The following is a 23,226-nucleotide window of genomic DNA, read 5'->3' on the forward strand; positions in this document are numbered from 1 at the left end:
AATCCATTAATATAAGGAATGTTTCATAGATATAACAAGCTACTAAAACATTTATTGCCCGTGTAAAAAAGCTCATGAAGTTAGTTATTTTTTAAATATTCCAGGTTTGCCCTTCCATCTTTCTTCTTATCTCCGCGATTTGTTTCTATCGTCTTTCTTCTTTTTCTCATCTTTTTTTATACTACGATTTCTTTTCATTGTCTTTCTTGTCTTCCTCTTCTTTTTTTAGATGGTTTAGATTTGGAACGATCGTGTACAAAAAATAGCAAAATCTAAAGGATGTGTATAAAGAATCTTGGAAAAAATTTGTTTAGATTGGGTAGTTAATCTAAACGATTGTGTACAAGAATCTTCAAAAAATAAACAATCGTGTAAACAAATCTAAACGATCATGTATCAAAGGAATCTTGAAGAAATTCGTTTACCAAAGACTAAACGATTGTGTACCAAATTTTGAAAAAAAAAATTGTTTAGATTTGGCTACCCAAATCTAAACGATCATGTAACCAAATTAAACGATATAGTTAAAAAAATAAATCGTTTAGATTTGGCAATCCAAATCTAAACGACCAAATTTAAACGATCATGTACTAAACAATAGCAAAATCTAAACGATCGTGAACCAAATATACTACGCGCGTTGTTTACGGCGTGATTGACGAGATATTTTTGGTATTTTTTATTGTGGGCCTATGAGATTTTTTCATTTTCGAAATTATTCTATGTAGTGTAAATATTTTGTCGCTTTGTTGTATTTTTTAAAAGACCCCTTAATATAAACTTTCTCTTTAATAACTATTTCCCACAAATAACACTATGAAATATATAGATATGAATATACATATTTAATCATCCTCTCTATGGGTTTAATTCTCTTCCATCACATCACATTTCCTCTCCCATAAATCTTTCTTTTCATTTTCCTTTTTCCCAACAAATAATATAGGGGTTTTAATTACCATAGCCTAAATAGGGGTATCGTATTACAATTTGGACCTAATGTTGCCAAATATTTTATAAATGTCCTAAGTTGCTTTAATTTTAATTTACACAAATATAGAACTCAAAAGACTAAATTACCTATCTTTATTATTAATGATATATTAAAAGAATAGAAAAATGAAATAAGGAAAGTGGACCATTGTATGTGATTAAGATTTTCATTTATTAGATATCCTATGTAAATCTGGTATGTGATTAATTCTATTGTAGTAATATTATAATCAAAATTAGCCCTTAATTATTTTTCTTTTGGTGATTTTATTCAAAAAATCGTCCTTCTGTCTGATCTCTCTCTCACTTTTCGATCTCTCTCCATCCATTCTTTCTTATTTCGTTCATCTCCCTTAGAATTTTTCAGTGAGTCCATATTCGTTTCATATTATTAATTATGTGTATGAAATTGTGAAATATAGTATGCCGGTAAAATTTTTGAGTGAATTTTTTTGATAAAGAAAATTTAAAGTGAATGGAGTATATATGCCACGTAATTTACAATATATACACCTATTTACAGTTAGTCAAGTATATATACCACATCGTTTTCTTTCTTTTTGCATTGTTTTCATATATTCCACGTAATTTAATAACTTATAACATATACTTATTATATTTCATTGAAGTTGCATTAATTTTCATATATTGGAAGTTAATTTGTAAAATCTTACTGTGATTGATACTATTTTCGATTTAAATAGATCATTATATACCCCTATATATTTAACAAAATATTAGATAACAATGTATGTGTGCATATTTGACAAGAAATACAACAAATATATGAGTTACTTGATGGAAAAATGAGACATGCACGAAGCCAAAATTACTCTGGATGCATCTAAACTAATTTAAAAGTTAACATGCTTAGTAACTACACTAGTTACACTAATTAGAGCTAAAGAGAAAAACATTCATTTGAAGTTTTCCTATCTTCGAAATCTCCTCATGATCACGAATCAGGACCACCATTAATGGTTACCCTCTGTTCTTCAGACTTAGAACCAAGTTGTGGGACCCGTTAAGTGAAGGAAAAATGAGATTTGGGAGAGGAAAAATATTTTTGTCGGTTCCTCTCTCTTTACCTAATTCGAACAGTTCAAATTATTCCATCATATTGTTCTAAGTTAATTCCATATGAGCTAGCAGGAGAACCTAATGAACCTATAGATCATGCTCTCCAACGATCTTTGATTAATTGGCTAAACCCTTTTAGACCGAGCTAATCAACATTCATTAACTAATGAGTCATTCCACTAAAGTCCCGGAGTTACAGTTCCCTCACTATAGATATATTTTTATCCATGTAATACAACCATGATCAGTAAGTAAATGTTCACAAGTTGTTCATAATCTTGGTTGGGTCAAAATACCATTTTACCCAGCCTCGAGATTACATCTTGTTCCTTAAGTCCCACTCATCCACTATTGAACAATTGGTTTAACGTCCAACCTATAAATCGAATCCCTCTCGGACAAATAAGAGGGTAGGACCTCTTGTTCAAGACTTGGATTCAATCCTTTAAGCGAACAACCTATCTACTAACCCTAAATCAGGTAGGGAGTGAATTTCGTCTTGCACCCTATGTCTCTAACTATCCACTCGGTCTTACCCCTGAAATGGAAGGGTTATTAGGCCAGCACTGATGAGCTACCGTCACTTATTCAGATCTAAGGATAATTCTGTTTGAACAAAAGTTCGTAATTAGCTCATGTAACGCCCCAAAAATTAAGATAATTTTGGAGTTAGTTATCTTAATTTTGTTTAATTAAGAAAATTTATTGGGTGTTATTTTGAATCCATTTAATGAGAATTATTTGATTTAGGTGGGAATTAAAATTAATTAAATATTTCTTGGATGAATATTTAATTAATTAGAGGTTTTGGCATGTGGTGTTTGTTAAGTTTTTGTTTAAATGGTAGGTTAAGAGAATTAAGTAAAGTTGTGGATTTTTAGTGTTGTTGAAGTTGAATTTAATTAAATAATTATGGATGTTATTTAATTAAATTGTGGGGTGGAAAGTTTGTTGGAGATTGAATAATTATATGTATATGTGGAAATATATATATAATTATTATGTTAAAGGAAACGTAATTATATTTGTTGAAATATAATTATTTAAGGAAAAGATAGTTGTGTTTTGGGGAAGGGATATTTATTAAAGGAGAAAAAGTAAAATAATTATATTTTGGGAAAATATAATTATTTGTAAAAAGATAATTAATTACTTTGGAGAAAGATAAACAATAATAAATTATTGTGGGAGATAATTAATTATTTTGGAGAAAGATAAATAATAGTTAATTATTGTGGAAGATAATTAATTACTTTGGAGAAAGATAAATAATAATTAATTATCAATTAATTATTGTGGAAGATAATTAATTATTCTGCAGAAAGATAAATCTTGATTCTGGAGTGAAGTTGTTATGGTTGGGTTAAGATAATTCATGTTGGAAATTATAAGTGATTTATTAATGGTTAAATTACTAAATATTGAATGAGTGGATATTTAAAATAAATATATATATATGTATGTGTGATTTATAATTTGAATGGTATGTGTGATTTATAATTTGAATGGTAGAGGAAAATTTGTGTGTGTGTTATTTCGGAGTATTGGGAGGGAGGAATAAGGAAGGAGTGGCGGAGGGTTGTTCCCATATGCTGAATTGCTTTGCAAATTCTTTGCTTTTATTATAATCTTCTTTTTCCTTTCCTTACACGATGGAATGACAACGACTCATCGTTGACCAAGTCTTTTTATTATTATTTAAAACAAAAAAAAAAAAAAACAAAACAAAACAAAATAAAGCACAACAAAACAAAAATATATCGTGAGCCTATATCGTTGTTTTTAGAGACTTTTTCTTTTGTTCTTTAAGAATTTTTTTGTTTGAATATAATTTCGGTTTGTTAAAGGAAAATTAGGTCCATGAATCATCAATATTTTCTATTATTATTATTATTTTTACTATTTTTTATTTATGAATTTTCTTGTAGTGATTTGTTTGAGTTCTATATATATTATTATGTAAAACATTAATATGTACCCAGGACTATTTTGATATATTTAATAGTATAGAAATTTAATATGGTACCAAAGCTTTAGAGTTTTTTTTTTCTCATTTAATTTTAGCCGCCACTGCTGTCTCTAGCCTAGCTCAGCCTCTACCTCTATTGATTTGACTATCCATCGACGGAGGTAGACCCACATGTAAATTCACTGTTCTTCGACGACAACTTCGCCCAACTCGCCATACAAACTCCTACAAAATTGAACATTCCAGTTCAAACTAGCATTCTGTTTCAAAGCGTATTCCATCTTCTGTCTAGATTGGTGCATCTTTGACCCATCTGTCGTCTGTTTCATATTAGTTCACCATCACTCAAAACCATATCCACCATTTCGGTCCATCTCCATGGGTTTCTCCATTCTCCATTCAATTTGGTTTAGTCTTGATTCATCTGTTTGGTCTACTTTCGGTTGGTTCAATCATTGGGTCTGGTTCACTAGCCCAATTGTTAAGTTCTATTTTATGTATTTTCAAATGAGTCGTTCATGGGTCTTGTTATAATCTCTATGAGGATCTTCAACATTACCTAGAAATTCATTATTTCGTTCTTCGTAGATTTTGTTATAGATGTCTAATGTTTCAATCCCCAAAGTTCTTCGTTTTGTTCTTCATGGATCTATCTTTAGTCTAGAAGTTCTTTGTGTTTTTGTTCTTTGTGGGTTTCTAATTCTATTCTAGATTGATCTATTGATTTGATTTAGATGTTTTCTTAACAAATTCAAGTTCGTGATTCTAACACCTTGAGCTTGAGGGAGGGTGTTAAAGAAAAAGTAGGGGTTTATGAATCATTAGTATTTTCCATTTATGAATTTTCCTTTAGTGGTTTCTTTGAGTTCTATATATATTCCCATGTAAAATATTATTATGTACTCTGAATTATTATGATGTAACGACCCAACTTTTCCGGACTAAGCTGAGGTCACTACCAAATACCAAAACTCGACCATTCAACATAAAATTTAAAACGGACCAGATACGATTCATTAAAACATTATAAACCTTACAAAAGACAGTTTCGGGCCCTATTTTAAATAATTCAAAAAAAAAAGTCACAAAATAAAATGTCAAGTCACCAGTCCAAAATCACAAGTTAAAATATTCTGACAAAATACATAGCGGAAGCGAAAAGAAAACCAGACGCGTCCATATGGCCTTCACGCATCCTTCCTGCCTCTCGTCGGTCTGCCCCTCGCTGTACCCCTACTTGAAAAGTTAAAGAAGAGAAAGGGTGAGTATAAACATACCCAGTAAGGGACCCACTACTGGGCCCGTTAGGGAACAACAGTTAACTTCCTATTCGGGGGTACCCTACATAACAGTCTAGTGGTTCCGTAGAACGCACATATCAGTCTAGTGCTCCCGAAGGATGCACATATCAGTCTAGTGCTCCCGAAGGATGCACATATCAGTCTAGTGCTCCCGAAGGATGCACATATCAGTCTAGTGCTCACGAAGGATGCACATATCAGTCTTGTGCTCCCGAAGGATGCACATATCAGTCTAGTGCTCCCGAAGGATACACATATCAGTCTAGTGCTCCCGAAGGATGCACATATCCGTAAGGCACACTACCCCATAGATGAAGCTAACCGTTACCCCTCAGTCCATACTAAACTGTCTACATCAGTCACATCTCAACGGCATTCATATTACAGTTCCGCCATAGGCTTTGTCAGTCAGATAGTATAGGTTTGAACATCTACACCCTCAGTTGCTATATGCATCACCAATTCGTACGCCATTAGGGAAAACCCTAGATTCAATCGACTAACCAACCAAAAACCGGACTCACTGTCCTTCTCCCGTCCAAACTCCATGAACCACATCCAGACCAGTGTTTTACTACATACTGAACCGTAACTTTAAGGCCCATCAACACAAAATCTCAATCCACAATTAGCAGTCACAGTATATTTACATCAGACAAAATATAATATCAGTACTTAACAGTCAACACGCATACAGTTATTCAGTACAGTCACTAACGTGTAATCCCCTGTGGATTACTACGTTTTCAGCCTGGACTCGGGGTCCAGTAGTAGGAAAACCCTTACCTGATACTCGGTTATGCCCCTCGATCGAAATCTACGCTCGACAGATCCACCTACGAAACATGAAAGTTTTAGTTGATGACTTTAGTAGAAGTCGTTTAAAAAGGTCGGAAGCGACATCCGTTGACTTACCCAAGGAAAGGAAGGTATCTCCAACCAGGCCTACCGCGAGACCCGAGAACCCAAATGTCAACTCTGAACTACCTTCAAGGGAGAAAAATAGGGCCATAACTTATTCCAATATTCAAACTCTAATCGGATGTGGCAACATTAGGGAATTCATCGAAAACAATCCTTACCGAAGACTCACCGTGACCCGGAGCGGAGGAAGGAAGGCTTAGGTGGCTTGGCGAAACAAGGAGCTCGGCTCGACTCGGCTCCACCCCGGCTCGGCTCGGCTTGGTCTCGGCTCGGCTCGGCTTGTGGCTCGGCTCGGCTTGCTCTCGGCTCGGCTCGGCTTGTGGCTCGGCTCACTCGGCTCGCGGCTCGGCTCGCGGCTCGGCTCGCTCGGCTCGCGGCTCAGCTCACTTGGCTCGCGACTCGGATTTGTGTGTGGCTCGGACTGGAGACGGGTTTCGGTCGGGTCGGCTTGGGACCGGGTCGGGTCTTTGCAGCGCGAAACGGGCAACCACACGCGACGGATTTCGGCGTTCGACGACCGGGATGGAACGCAGCTTGTCCGACGACTGGCCCTACTTCCACGCGGCGGAGGGCGACGGCGGATACGGTCTGACGGAGGATGCACGGCGGCGTTTGGTTGTTTGAACCCGAGAGGAGATCCGAAATGGATGGTCGCGGCGGCTGCTCGTTTTTCGGAGACGGAGACGACGACGAAGGAAGAGATGAAGGCGGTGGTCGGGCGAAGGATGGAGGAAGAAGAGAAAATGGATGGCGGCGCGCGGTGGAGAGGAGACCGAAAACGAAAGGAACGGGGGGGGGGGGGCCAGCGCGCGTTTCTTTAGGGTTTCTTTTCTTTTTTTTTTTTAAAATATAATATATATATATATATATATATATAAACAAAATAAGTATAAATAAATATTAAAATAATTAATATTAAATAATTTAAAATAAATAATAATATATATATATTAAATAAAAATAATAATGATAATACAGTAATAATAATAATATATTAATAATATTAACATTAAATAAATAATAATTTAATATTATGTAATAATAATGTCATTGTTTAATAATATTACTATATTATTAAATAATAATAATAATTTTAATATTAATATTATAACAAATAAAATAAATATTAATAATAATAATATAATTAATATTATATTATTATTATATCAATTTGCACTTTACATAAAACGAGAAAAATTTTACCTTAAATTTTCGGAGCGTTACATTCTTCCCTCCTTAGGGAACTTTCGTCCTCGAAAGTTTTATTCCTCGAACAGTTCGGGATAACGGGATCTCATGTCGTCTTCACGCTCCCAAGTAGCCTCTTCTACCCGGTGATTTCGCCATAAAACTTTAACTAGGGGAATTTCTTTATTTCTCAACGTCTTCACCTCTCTAGCAAGCACCTCAACAGGTTGTTCAACATAGCTCAAGTTTTCATCAATCTCTAGTGGCTCGTAATCCACCACAACCCAAATCACTGTAAATCCCCTCAGAGTTCTCGGTAGCCCTGTAAGGAAATCCATGGACACGTTCTCCCACTTCCATTCCGGTATGCTCAAGGGTTGTAATAAACCCGCTGGTTTCTGCCTTGGTGCCTTAACCTGCTGACACACCAAGCATTTACTAACAAATTCTGCTACTTCTCTCTTCATGTTACGCCACCAATAAACCCGCTTCAGGTCCTGATACATCTTCGTACTACCTGGGTGCATGGAAAATGGGGAACTGTGAGCCTCAGTTAATAATTCTGTCTTAACCGCACTATCTGACGGAACACAGAGGCGTCTCTCAAACAACAGTCCACCATTAGAGGATAACGAGAACTCAGCCGTTTGCCCTGCCTCTGCTAGGCCACGTTTCTCAACCAGATAAGGATCGTTACTCTGAGCATCAATGATCCTCTGCCTCAAAGTCGGCTGTACCGTCAACTGGGCTAACTGCATAGTAACTGCCCCCACTGACACTGCAATCTCAGCCCGCTCGAGATCCCGATGCAATGGGGCCTGCCGGGTAATAAGTGCTGCTGAATGTGATACCTTCCTACTAAGAGCATCAGCTACCACATTTGCCTTGCCTGGATGATACAGTATCTCACAATCGTAATCCTTCACTAACTCAAGCCACCTTCGCTGTCTCATATTCAATTATTTCTGAGTAAAGAAGTATTTCAAGCTCTTATGATCTGTGAATATCTGTATCTTCTCACCATATAAATAATGCCTCCATATTTTCGAAGCAAAAACCACTGCTGCCAACTCTAGATCATGTGTAGGGTAGTTCTGCTCATGACTCTTCAACTGACGAGACGCATAAGCGACCACCTTACCCTGCTGCATCAAAACACAACCCAGACCCTTCTTGGAAGCATCACTATAAATCACAAAACTGCCAGAACCATCGGGTACAGTAAGAACCGGCGCGGTAACTAGCTTCTGTTTAAGGTTCTGGAAACTGTCCTCACATGCCTTGCTCCAAACAAAAGGAACTCCCTAAACACTCTGTTCATCAAGTCCATAAACACTGCCGGAGCATTCGTCAAACCAAAAGACATCACAATAAACTCGTAGTGTCCATATCTGGAACGAAATGCTGTCTTCGGTACATCCTCATCCTTAATTCTCAGCTGATGGTATCCCGACCGAAGATCAATCTTAGAGAACACTGTGGCCCCCTGTAACTGGTCAAATAGATCGTCAATCCTGGGCAAGGGATATCTGTTCTTTACGGTTACTTTGTTCAACTCCCTATAGTCAATGCACAGACGCATCGATCCGTCCTTCTTCTTAACGAATAAGACTGGCGCACCCCAAGGTGACACGCTCGGTCGAATGAATCCCTTATCAAGCAATTCCTGTAACTGTACCTTCAGTTCTTTCAGTTCTGCGGGGGGCATCCTGTAAGGGGCTCTGGATATAGGAACCGTGCCCGGCTCCAACTCTATGGCAAACTCAACCTCTCTGTGCGGAGGTAACCCTGGAAGTTCCTCAGGAAAAACGTCCGGATAGTCCCTCACTACTGGTTCTGATGACAGGGATACATCGGCCTCTCTAGTATCCACCACGCTCGCTAAGATACCCCAAGTACCCTGACTGAGCAGTTTACTGGCCCTGATGGCTGAGATTACCTGAGGCAACGACTTTGACCCTCCTCCCTTAAATTTAAAACTGGCCATCGAGGGAGGGTTAAACGTTACCTCCTTACGGGAACAATCTATGCTGGCGTGGTTAGCGGCCAACCAATCCATACCCAGGATTACATCAAAGTCCAGCATATCCAGGACTATCAGCGTTACCTCAATCACATGGCCTGCTATCTCAATCTGGCATGCTTTCACCTTTTCCTTCGACAACATACATTCCCCGGAAGGAGTAGATACTGATAGAACATGGTGTAAGGGCTCTACCTCTAAAGGGGCATGCGACACAAATGCGGAAGAGATAAAAGAATGTGACGAACCCGAATCAAACAAAACTAAGGCGTAATGCCCCAACACTGGGAGCGTACCTGTCACTACTGTGCCTGCCTTCTCAGCCTCAGTCCTGTTGGTAGCAAAGACTCTACCATGATGTGGAGCACCTGCTCCCTGATTCTGCGCGATCCCCGTGAGTCTCAACGGGCATCTATCAGCTGTATGACCCTCTTGCCTGCACTTAAAGCAGGTCCTGGTCCCGAATAAGCAACGGCCAAGATGGTGCTTCCCACAAGTGGTACACAACGGCTTTCCTCTGGCAGCCTCCCCTGCCTCAAAAGGTTTCTGCTGGAAGCTGCGAAACTCACCACCTGATCTGAAATTCCGCTGTGGCACTGGAACAGGCTGCTGCTCAGCCTTCCTCTTCTGTCCCGATGTCGAACCTCTACCAGCGGTCTTAGACGAGTTAGCCCTCTCCTGTAAACTGAGATCCACTGCCAGGCGCAGTGCATCGGCATGAGTAGCGGGTCTGAAAGCTCGGACCAAACCCTGAATGTCCAGTCGGAGGCCTCTAACAAACTTATCAGCCCTGGCCGCCTCGGTCGCTATCATCTCGGGAGCGAAGCGGGATAACATGTCAAACTCCGCATCATACTGCTCCACTGTCATGTCACCCTGCTCTAAGTTCAGAAACTCCTGCCTCTTGGCATCTCTCAAACTGGCAGAGAAGAATTTCGCATAGAAACTCTCCTTGAACTGCTGCCACGTGATCTGACTCACATCACCACCTAGCATCCTCTCTGTAGTCTCCCACCATGCAGTACCTCTGTCAGTCAACATAAAAACAGCACACTGAACCTTCTGATCCTCAGGGCATTTCATGTAACGGAATATGGTCTCCAAGGACGATAACCACATCTGAGCCCTGGTGGGGTCCTCCAAAGACCCATCGAACGTCGTGGGATTATACTTCCTGAAATCCCTCAGATGCTTAGCCTCTGCTGACAACTGATCCGGCACAAACTGGGGTGCAACTGGTACCGGAGCCGGAGCTGGAGCAGGAACTGATGCTGGAGCTGGCACTGGAGCTGGCGCCGGAGTTGGCGAGGCAGGCTTCTGCTGCTCCCGCATCTGCATAATCATATCTCTAAACCTCTGCTCCATGGCGGCTAGGTCCGCATGAGTAACTGGCGCAGCCGGGTCAGGGGCTTGGGCTACAGGCTGCACCTCAGGCTGAACGCGTCCTGCTCCCCTTCCTCGGCCTCCTCGGCCACCCCTTCGTGCACCTCTCCTTGGTGGCATTTCCCTAGCAACCACCAACGATTCCTTTAGTCACAAATGGTAATTGAATTTGCAGTTTAACTTAGGTAAGGTAATGCATGTAGAGTTATACATATACTTTCATGAGAGCGTACCTGACGAGCGGCAAGGATCGTTTCAGCCATAAGGACACAAAACACAGACTCACATTATAAGTCAGTCTACAGAACCTAAAACTTTGGCTCTGATACCAACTGTAACGACCCAACTTTTCCGGACTAAGCTGAGGTCACTACCAAATACCAAAACTCGACCATTCAACATAAAATTTAAAACGGACCAGATACGATTCATTAAAACATTATAAACCTTACAAAAGACAGTTTCGGGCCCTATTTTAAATAATTCAAAAAAAAGTCACAAAATAAAATGTCAAGTCACAAGTCCAAAATCACAAGTTAAAATATTCTGACAAAATACATAGCGGAAGCGAAAAGAAAACCAGACGCGTCCATATGGCCTTCACGCATCCTTCCTGCCTCTCGTCGGTCTGCCCCTCGCTGTACCCCTACCTGAAAAGTTAAAGAAGAGAAAGGGTGAGTATAAACATACCCAGTAAGGGACTCACTACTGGGCCCGTTAGGGAACAACAGTTAACTTCCTATTCGGGGGTTCCCTACATAATAGTCTAGTGGTTCCGTAGAACGCACATATCAGTCTAGTGCTCCCGAAGGATGCACATATCAGTCTAGTGCTCCCGAAGGATGCACATATCAGTCTTGTGCTCCCGAAGGATGCACATATCAGTCTAGTGCTCCCGAAGGATACACATATCAGTCTAGTGCTCCCGAAGGATGCACATATCCGTAAGGCACACTACCCCATAGATGAAGCTAACCGTTACCCCTCAGTCCATACTAAACTGTCTACATCAGTCACATCTCAACGGCATTCATATTACAGTTCCGCCATAGGCTTTGTCAGTCAGATAGTATAGGTTTGAACATCTACACCCTCAGTTGCTATATGCATCACCAATTCGTACGCCATTAGGGAAAACCCTAGATTCAATCGACTAACCAACCAAAAACCGGACTCACTGTCCTTCTCCCGTCCAAACTCCATGAACCACATCCAGACCAGTGTTTTACTACATACTGAACCGTAACTTTAAGGCCCATCAACACAAAATCTCAATCCACAATTAGCAGTCACAGTATATTTACATCAGACAAAATATAATATCAGAACTTAACAGTCAACACGCATACAGTTATTCAGTACAGTCACTAACGTGTAATCCCCTGTGGATTACTACGTTTTCATCCTGGACTCGGGGTCCAGTAGTAGGAAAACCCTTACCTGATACTCGGTTATGCCCCTCGATCGAAATCTACGCTCGACAGATCCACCTACGAAACATGAAAGTTTTAGTTGATGACTTTAGTAGAAGTCGTTTAAAAAGGTCGGAAGCGACATCCGTTGACTTACCCAAGGAAAGGAAGTTATCTCCAACCAGGCCTACCGCGAGACCCGAGAACCCAAGTGTCAACTCTTAACTACCTTCAAGGGAGAAAAGTAGGGCCATAACTTATTCCAATATTCAAACTCTAATCGGATGTGGCAACATTAGGGAATTCATCGAAAGCAATCCTTACCGAAGACTCACCGTGACCCGGAGCGGAGGAAGGAAGGCTTAGGTGGCTTGGCGAAACAAGGAGCTCGGCTCGGCTTGAAGGCGCTCGGCTCGGCTCGGCTCGGCTCCACCCCGGCTCGGCTCGGCTCGGTCTCGGCTCGGCTCGGTTTGTGGCTCGGCTCGGCTTGCTCTCGGCTCGGCTCGGCTTGTGGCTCGGCTCACTCGGCTCGCGGCTCGGCTCGCTCGGCTCGCGGCTCGGCTCGCGGCTCGGCTCGCTCGGCTCGCGGCTCGGCTCGCGGCTCGGCTCGCTCGGCTCGCGGCTCGGATTTGTGTGTGGCTCGGACTGGAGACGGGTTTCGGGTCGGGTCGGCTTGGGACCGGGTCGGGTCTTTGCAGCGCGAAACGGGCAACCACACGCGACGGATTTCGGCGTTCGACGACCGGGATGGAACGCAGCTTGTCCGACGACTGGCCCTACTTCCACGCGGCGGAGGGCGACGGCGGATACGGTCTGACGGAGGATGCACGGCGGCGTTTGGTTGTTTGAACCCGAGAGGAGATCCGAAATGGATGGTCGCGGCGGCTGCTCGTTTTTCGGAGACGGAGACGACGACGAAGGAAGAGATGAAGGCGGACACGGACGGAAGGAGAAAAGAATGAGGAGGAAGAGATGGGCTGTGAGCGAACGGGCGGCGGTGGTCGGGCGAAGGATGGAGGAAGAAGAGAAAATGGATGGCGGCGCGCGGTGGAGAGGAGACCGAAAACGAAAGGAACGGGGGGGGGGGGGGGCCAGCGCGCGTTTCTTTAGGGTTTTTTTTTTTTTTTTTTTTTTTAAAATATATATATATATATATATATATATAAACAAAATAAGTATAAATAAATATTAAAATTATTAATATTAAATAATTTAAAATAAATAATAATATATATATATTAAATAAAAATAATAATGATAATACAGTAATAATAATAATATATTAATAATATTAACATTAAATAAATAATAATTTAATATTATGTAATAATAATGTCATTGTTTAATAATATTACTATATTATTAAATAATAATAATAATTTTAATATTAATATTATAACAAATAAAATAAATATTAATAATAATAATATAATTAATATTATATTATTATTATATCAATTTGCACTTTACATAAAACGAGAAAAATTTTACCTTAAATTGTCGGAGCGTTACATATGATTTATTCAATAATATAGAAATTTAACACGGTTAAATTATAAAAATTCCCTTTAATACTTACATTTTCTTCAATGTAGTTATTTGATATGAATATGTTGAACATGCTTGTATTGCTACCAAGGTCTTCCAGAAAATAGACAATGTTAGTTACGATAAACAACTTCCAGCAAAATCGGTTGAACATGCTTGTATTGCCACCAAGGTCTTCTAGAAATAATGTTGGCATTAGATATGAATATCAACATTCATGAATAAAATTTACTAACAATTACTAAATTGTTTGAAACCACAACTAATTACTCGATTTTTCACATGGTGTGCAAGTATATATACAAAAACATTGGGACTATCTCATCAACATACACATTATTAGTCCTTATTTAACTGGCTTTATAACTCATAAAACACTTATATATTGCATATTGACAAAACTAACATCAACGTCTATAACGATACAAACAAACAACAATGCAGGCTGCAAGTAGTTCTTTAAGTATGAATACCAATGTGTTCATAATAACAAATACTTCTCTTCCTTGCGATACTAAATCAAGACATTTAATTGAATCTGTAACGCCCCAAAAATTAAGATAATTTATTGGGCGTTATTTTGAATCCATTTAATGAGAATTATTTGATTTAAGTGGGAATTGAAATTAATTAAATATTTCTTGGATGAATATTTAATTAATTAGAGGTTTTAGCATGTAGTGTTTGTTAAGTTTTTGTTTAGATGGTAGGTTAAGAGGATTAAGTAAAGTTGTGGATTTTTAGTGTTGTTGAAGTTGAATTTAATTAAATAATTATGGATGTTATTTAATTAAATTATCGGGTGAAAAGTTTGTTGGAGATTTAATAATTATATGTATATGTGGAAATATATATACAATTATTATGTTAATGGAAAAGATAATTATATTTGTTGAAATATAATTATTTAAGGATAAGATAATTATTTTGGAGAAAGAATATTTGGTAAGGGAGAAAAAGTAAAATAATTATATTTTGGGAAAATATAATTGTTTGTAAAAGGATAATTATTTTGGAGAAAGATAAATAATAATTAATTATGGTGGAAGATAATTAATTATTTTGGAGAAAGATAAATAATAATTAATTATTGTAGAAGATAATTAATTATTTTGGAAGAAAGGTAAATAATAATTAATTATTGTGGATGATAATTAATTATTCTGCAGAAAGATAAATCTTGATTCTGGAGTGAAGTTGTTATGGTTGGGTTAAGATAATTCATGTTGGAAATTATAAGTGATTTATTGGAAAAGATTTGATTGATTTAAATAAATTGAGGATTTAAGTAAATTTGAGATTTTGGAGGGAAAAGTTAGTTTTGGTGGAATTGTAATTAATTGAGTATATATATATGGATATATATATTCAATTAATAATTTGGAAAAGTGAAGTTAATTATATGATGGAATATAATTATATTTGTTTGGAAAAGAAGATAATCCATAAAGAGAGAGATGGTTGATTTGATTGGACGAAAAAGATATATATTTATTTATAAGAGAGAATAATGGTTTAAATAAATATATATTTATTGTAGATTTTGGTGAGAGAAAAATAATAATAATAAAGAAGTATTATTATTATTATTAATGGTTATAAATGCCTAAGATTAAGGCATTTATTTAGGAAAGATAATGGGAATAAAGATATATGTATATTTTTTTGGTATTATATATATATATCCTAAAAGGAAAAGGAAAAGGAAATAATAATAATAATTATTATTATTGTTATTATTTGGGTCTATAAATAGCATTGGAATGCTTAAGATGGAAATAAAGGAAAAAGAAAAAGGTTCTTTATCTTCTTTCTAAGATAACCCTCTGCTGTCGCCGCCTCAGTTAAAGTTAAGATTGGTCTCTTTGGAAGCTTGGGGATTTAAAGTGATGAATTTTTCATCAAGGATAAGAAGATTTTCCAACCTCCATTTGAGTAACCTTGGTAAGCAAATGATATTAAATTAATATTTTATTCATTTAATTTTGGATCTATTTGAGGTTTCTTTAAAGGTTCAATTGGCTAAACTTTTTAAAATCTAAATCTTGGATTTTTCCCAATCAAAGTTGAATTGGTTTCAACCCCTTTTTTTTAAAAAAGTTAATTAATTTGGGAGAATTTTTGGGTGTTAGCCAATTGCCAATTTCATTAATTAAGATACTAAGTGTTCCTTTTATGATTATGATCAAGTTAATTGGAGAATTTTTACTGTCAACTAGGGAGTACCTTGTTTGACTAAAATCTCCAGGTAAGAGATTCTCCTACTAGACCTTCGAACTGAATTCAAGAGACCGCATGTAATTATGATTATGCATTGATGGTAGCTAAAATGCATAACTTGATGCTACTGATAATGACTGTCATTGTATTGATGTTGGTGATGATGACTGAGATTATTATGTTGATGATTGATGATGATGACTGATGTTATGTTAATGATTGGTAGATTGATGTTGATGATTGTTAATGCATGATATATTAATCACATGATTAAGGACGTTAAGATTAATACTCATGCCATGTTATGATGTTATGTTATGCTACATGCTATGGATAGGGTGTTCTGTTAACTTTATCTATTAGAGTCGTACCTGCATGGGTGTCCTTCGGGATCACCACCTATTTAGGACTGTGTGGTCCGACGGGACGCCAGTCTAGCATGGATATAGATATGATTCGAGTGGTTCGACGGGGTCCTCGCATCCCGATTGTCTTAGTGTTACCCCCGGGTTCACTACAGACCAGCATGTCCTAGGTGCTCCCTCGGGGACACCGAAGACCAGATTTTCGTTCCTACGGGAGCGCATGTTGCACGTGTTCGGGAACGTGCCAGAGATTGGGTACCATTTTCAGGACTCTAATGAGAAGTTAACAGACACCTAGCGGGACTAGTAGTAGGTCCCTTACTAAGTATATGTTTATACTAACTCTTTCTATGTTTAACATTTCAGGCGAAGGTAAAGGTAGAGGAAAGCTGGCGAGCGACAGAGAAGGATCCGTGACATGCCATATGGGGACTCAGTTTTGCTTCCGCGTTTATGTTTCAGTGTTTTAATATTCCATTTTTAATGAAAATTTATTCTTCCCTCGTTTCAAAAAAGTGTCTCTTGTCATTGTTCCGTTTTAGTAACGACCTCAGCTTAGTATAAAGAGTTGGGTCGTTACAGCTCATGATTAATATTAAGTTACCTAGGTTATCAATAATTAATAGTCAGTTTTATATAGTCAACGGTGTTATAACTTAAAAAATGACTATTTCATGGTTCCAGTCTTACGTAAACTCTTTACATAGGATGCCCCTACTCTTTCAAGTCTCTATATGAATGATTTAGAATCACATCATTTGTACTAACTACAAAGCGAACCGCATCTATAGATCCCCAGAATGAAGCTCCCAACCTTATTCATACACTAAAGACCGTATGGGCTATATACTCAAACTTGATCCACATGTATGTCTCTACATAAAGTTCAAGTCTAGGACATTAGTTTATTGGATTCAAGATTATAGTATTCTATTTTCACTAATAGGTTCTCAATAACCACTTTATTGAATGGAATATAATTTTAAACTACAAACTATGAGTTTTAGGGCATAAAATCCAACATTAGTGATAGATCAATATGTGCAACAGGGTCTACGAGTGATAGATTTTGATAAATTTTGCTATATTTTTAATGTTTTTAAAATATTACTATGAGAGATTTTGCTATATTTGTAATTTTTTAAAATGTAGCGATATATGCTAATAGTTTGAATTTAATTGTTTGCAACTGTTTCTTTGATTTAAAATCATTGAACAAATAATATAATATCTTTTAAAAATAACTCATCAATGGAATATAATAATAATGATAATAATTCATCAATGGAATATAATAATAATAATTCATCCTAAGGAGTTACATAAAAGGGGGAAGGCATTAGGGTTTTTTGTTGTGCATACGTTCTTGAAGTTATTAATCTGTTAAGAGCTTTTCGAAAACCATGTCTCTTGTGGGAAAATTTGTGAGTGAATTAGAAATAAATGCACCTGCTGAGAAGTACTACAAAATCTTCAAAGACCAAGTTTCTCATGTTCCCAATATTTCCCCAAACATAATCCAAAATGTTGAAGTTCATGAAGGGGATTGGGACACCCATGGTCATGGCTCTATCAAGATTTGGAGCTACACCGTCGGTACGTATAATTATGACTATAACTGCAACCCTGACGACGGCCACAACTACACTTAGTTGGCTTTTTTTTTTTTCTTTTTTTTCTTTTTCTCTAAGTTTTACTAATTCATTTCGTTTTGTTTCATTCCTATGTGATTTGTATTAAGATGGTAAGGCTGAGGTTTTCAAAGAACAAGTGGAGTTTGATGACGAGAAGTTGGCAGTAACTTTAATTGGATTGGAAGGAGATGTTTTTGAGCATTACAAAGTTTTTAAGGGAACATATCAAGTTGTGCCAAAGGGACCTGAACACAGCTTAGCAGTTTTAACATTGGAGTATGAGAAACTTAATGATGGCTCTCCTTATCCTTACAAATATCTTGATCTTATGAATAATCTCACTAAGGATATCGAATCTCACCTTAAATAAAATATGATGTTGTATGTGTTCTCTGAGCTTCATCTTGCTCCAGCATTTGGATATGTTTGATTATGTTCGAGTCAAAAGGGTTGTGGTTTGCTTTTCGAGTTCTGTCTCAGGATTGATTTGAATATGTTTTTATTACTATGGTTGTTTGAAGTTTATGGATTATGTAAAAATATAATAAGGGTCATTCTCATTGTAAAATGGATGAAGCTCATTGTTATGCTTGCTTAAAATATATATATTGCTTCTCTCTCCATAAATGTATTGAGAAAATAACAAATATAGTATATGGGTATAAAAATGGTATCGATCCCAAAGCGAGTCACGACTATGACTAATGTCCAGAAATAATACATTTTATGTTGTAAATTTGTGTAAGGGACAATGGGAGTTGGATATTCAAGACGTAAACACGACGCTGCATATGATTTTTCAAAAAATTTGCTAATTTTCAAAATTCTAAAGCAAAAACTGGTTTCTTCACATTGAGTCCACTCATCTTAAATTAGTAGTGTTTAATTTGATCCAATAATTATAATCCACCAAATTCAAGATGAGGACTATGCTTGGGCTATTAGAGAATGATAAATAAGAATACCAATTCCCACAATGAAGAACAAAAATGATTGAATATTTGTTGAGTTGAAGATAAATAGCCAATTAGTGCAAGTGAAGAGTAAGAAACTAAACAGAAAAAAGTAAATGGAAATGCATATTTACCCCAGGGTTATTTTATAAATGCTTTGAAAGTTAAGATAAAGGTGAATAACATATTTGAAAATATGGTTGTTGACAGTTATGTCCCACAATTATAAAGGCTAATAATTGTAATCCACAACTAAAATGCTCATTCAATTAAAATTTAATTATGAGATCAAGTTAATTGTTACGTTCCATCATCAATAAGGAAGAATGAGGTTTTTTCCTTCATATTGATTTCTTCTTATCCTTCAAAGTTCAAACCATTTATCTGTGTTTACTCTGAAAAGGAAGTATAATTCAAAAAACTTTATAATTATTGTTTGTACAAATAATGTTCATATATATATAAAAAGTTTATCTAAACTGGTTTTGTCCAATTCCCTTTTTTTTTTTAGAATTTTATCTAAGAATACAAAAGTTAGTAATGACTAGGAAGGAATATAAAAGGAACCATATTTTTTTTATGGATTATAGAAGTCCACCACGCTTTTCTTATGTGTTAGACAATAGGATTTAAACCTAACAAAACTTTGAAACAATTCATATCCGAAAATTCAAATTTTAGAAGCGGACAAGAGAAAAATGTCAAAACAAACATTATATTGTCCAGATTTATAATTCAAGTTTGATATATAAAATATAAATTTTATTTGAATGGGGATTTTTCATGTGGTAATTGTCGATGGTTTACAAGACATGGGTGGTAGAGTTAGTAATAACGTTAACTTGAAGGTGTGCATTATTGTAGGAATATAAAACAAATTTTGTTCTCAAAAGTCGTTGGCAATTATTATTATTGTTATTGGCAATTATTAAAAAATAATATGAATAAACAAAAAGAAATTTTGTATATAAAGTAGTAACGCTAATTATTGGAAAAAACAATGATGTAATTCAAACTTATCCGCGTGATACACGAGTTTCCTTAATAGATATATTATTTGAAATAATATATATATAAAATAAAATCTCTAATATATTCAAAGGCTCCAAAGTTTGAATAACATTTTTATACTAAAAAGGGTAATTACAGGGGTTTTCCAAAAACATAGTAAAACAAGATAAAATATTTATACTCTATAAAATAATTTTGAAAACGGAAAAAGTCTACATGCCCACAATAAAAAATATAAAAAATGTCATGTGAACTATACTGTTAACAACGCACTTAATATATTTGGTACACGATCGTTTAGATTTGGCTAGTTTAGATTTGGATAGCCAAATATAAATGATTTATTTTTTCAATTATATCGTTTAATTTGGCGTACACGACCGTTTAGATTTTGGTACACAATCGTTTAGATTTGATCGTTCAGATTTGGGTAGCCAAACTTAAACGATAATTTTTTTTTCAAAATTTGGTACACGAAAGTTTAGATTTGGCTACATATCGTTTAGTTTTTAAAAATTCTTTGGTACGCGATTGTCTAGATTTGGCTAAACGATTTTTAAAAAATTCGTTTGGTACACGATCGTTTAGATTTTGCTGCCCCAATCTAAACAATTTTATTCAAGATTCTTTATATATGATTGCTATTTTTTTTGTAAACAAACATTTGGCTACCTAAATTTAAACTAAATCTAAACGACGATTTTTTTCAAGTCTACACAATCTTGAACAACCAAATAAAAAGTTAGAAATAAAAATACTTTTATATTTGATACATAATCTTGAACCAAATAACAATTTGGGAAAAATAAAGAAAAAGAAGAAAGACGATGGAAAGAAATCGCAGCGAAAAGGAGAATAAAGACGGAAGGACAAACTTGAAATATTTAAAAAATGGCTAACTTCATTGGTTTTGTTACACGTGCCGTAAATATTTTACTGATTTGTTATATTTATGAAAATTTTCCTAAAATAAAATCTATAATCTATAGTATATATAAAAGCTCTTATATGGAGAAATTTTTTTAGTCTATTTTACCCTTTTGATTATAAGTATTCTTAATGTTCATTTGATGATAATTTTGTCATTCAACTTCAATCATGTATAATGGGTGAATTTTAACCATTTCTCTCCATTTCTTTAACCATTTCAATATTTAATTGAAAAATATTATGACCCTAATTAACTTTATGGTAGTGGAAGAATTTGTATAGGCATGATAATAAATTCAAAAAAGCCTTTTAAGAATTCTCTAACCCACACTTTTTACCAATTTATTCAATCTAAATGTACGGTACCTCTTACTTCCTTACAACAACAAAAATGGAGAGGGAAGTGCAATGAGACAAGAAATATGAGAAGATAAAGATAAATATTGAATCTAGAAAGTCGCACATCAATCAGGAGAAAAGGAAAATACAAGAAGACAAGATTTATTACCTCGGTGTTGGAGATCTATACAAATATTTTCTTTCATTTCTTTGTAAATATTATCTTCTTTTCTATTTCTTTTTTTTTTTTGTTATCTTTTAGTTATATAGATGAGTAGAATGAAAAAAATTTCTTCCATATTCTTTTATATTTTATTTTTCGTTTTATTTTTCTAGCTAAAATGAGAAAGTAAAATGACATAATAACTTATTTTTCATTATGTCTTTTATCTTAAATTAGTATATCTCTTTGTTATGTTTTCTAGATCAACATTCTAAAATTTCTCACTTTTTTGGAGAATGTGTTTTTAAATTTAAAAATTAGTATTATTATATTACTTAATTCTCTTTTTTTTTTTTTTTTATAACTTCTATTTCTAATTTCAATTATCTTCAATAATATTAATTCAAAATTATTCTATAATTTAGAGATATAATATTAATTTTTGAAAAAAGGTAAATTAAATATTATCACATTTTAATTCATAACTAAACTTGAAATAAAGAGACGAAAAAAAACTTACATCCACTATTTAATAGAAATTAATTTTGAAACATCTCTACCATTAATTATAATTATCAATGAAATATTAATTCTACATAGAAGTAAAACATGATGAGATGTAACTCTAAATTAGGTGAATTTTTTTTATAAAAGTATGAAAATATAATTATTAATCAAATATGAAAATATAATTATTAATCAAATACTTATATAACTTATATTATTAATTTTATATTTTAAAAGATACATACATTCACGTGCAACGTACGTGAAAAAAACTAGTATATTAAAAGGCTCTAAAGTTTGAATTACAATTTTTTACTAATAAGGGTAATTATAAGGGCTCTTTTAAAAAAAATAACAAAACAACAAAATATTTATACTGTATAAAACAATTTCAAAAACGAAAAAAAAAACTACAGACTAACAATGGAAAATACAAAAAATACCTTATGATTAATTGGCACCTAGAATATATTTGGTAAACGATCGTTTAGATTTGGCTCTTCTTTTCTACATAATTGTTTAGATTTGACTATCCAAATTTAAACGATTTTTTTTCGAGATTCTTTGTTACACAATTTTTTAGATTTGATTATTCTTTCCTATACGATCGTTTAAATTTGGGTAGCTAAATATAGACAATTTGTTTTCCAAATTTTTTAGTACATGATCATTTATATTTGGTACACGTTCACTTGGATTTGATTATTTAAATTTGGGTAGCCAAATCTCAACGATTTGTTTCCAAGATTTTTTTCGTATACGATCGTGTAGATTTGGTACACGATCGTTTAGATTTGATCATTTAAATTTGACTATCCAAACTAAACGATTTTTTAAAATTCTTTGCTACACGATCATTTAGATTTGACTATACAATATGACAACAATTTTTTTCATGATCTTTTATAGTTGGCACACGATTTTGAACCAAATAACATTTTGAAAAAAAATAAAAGAAAGGTTGCAAAATAATAATAAAAAATAAGACTGTAACACCCTAAAGTAAGGTAATTTCAGTTTAATTATCTTAAGTTCTAATTTGAAGCATGTTGAAATTAATAGGTCGTTAATTTAAAATAATTTGAGAATTATTGGAAATTGGGATTATTTAATTATTGGATAAGATTTTGGTATTATGAAAGATATAATTTAAGTTGATTGTTGTTGTTTAATGATGTTTGTGAAGTTTAGAGAATTTTGGGTAATTATATATGGGTATATATAATTATTTAAGTTATTGTAAATAAGAATAATTATATTATGGAAATAGCATGGAAAGAGGA

At 35.2% G+C, this 23,226-nt stretch overlaps 1 protein-coding gene across 1 annotated transcript; it reads left to right on the plus strand.

Annotated features, from left to right (window-relative positions):
• The first annotated feature begins 17,684 nt into the window (after positions 1 to 17,684).
• Positions 17,685 to 18,659, plus strand: LOC103491915 (MLP-like protein 328). The gene is made up of 2 exons (XM_008452032.3): positions 17,685 to 18,002; positions 18,148 to 18,659. Exons 1-2 carry the CDS (start codon positions 17,810 to 17,812, stop codon positions 18,408 to 18,410), a joined length of 456 nt encoding a protein of 151 aa, XP_008450254.1. The 5' UTR covers positions 17,685 to 17,809; the 3' UTR covers positions 18,411 to 18,659.
• The last annotated feature ends 4,567 nt before the right edge of the window (positions 18,660 to 23,226 follow it).

This window comes from Cucumis melo, chromosome 10, assembly GCF_025177605.1.
Source record: "Cucumis melo cultivar AY chromosome 10, USDA_Cmelo_AY_1.0, whole genome shotgun sequence".
Lineage (NCBI taxonomy): Eukaryota > Viridiplantae > Streptophyta > Magnoliopsida > Cucurbitales > Cucurbitaceae > Cucumis > Cucumis melo.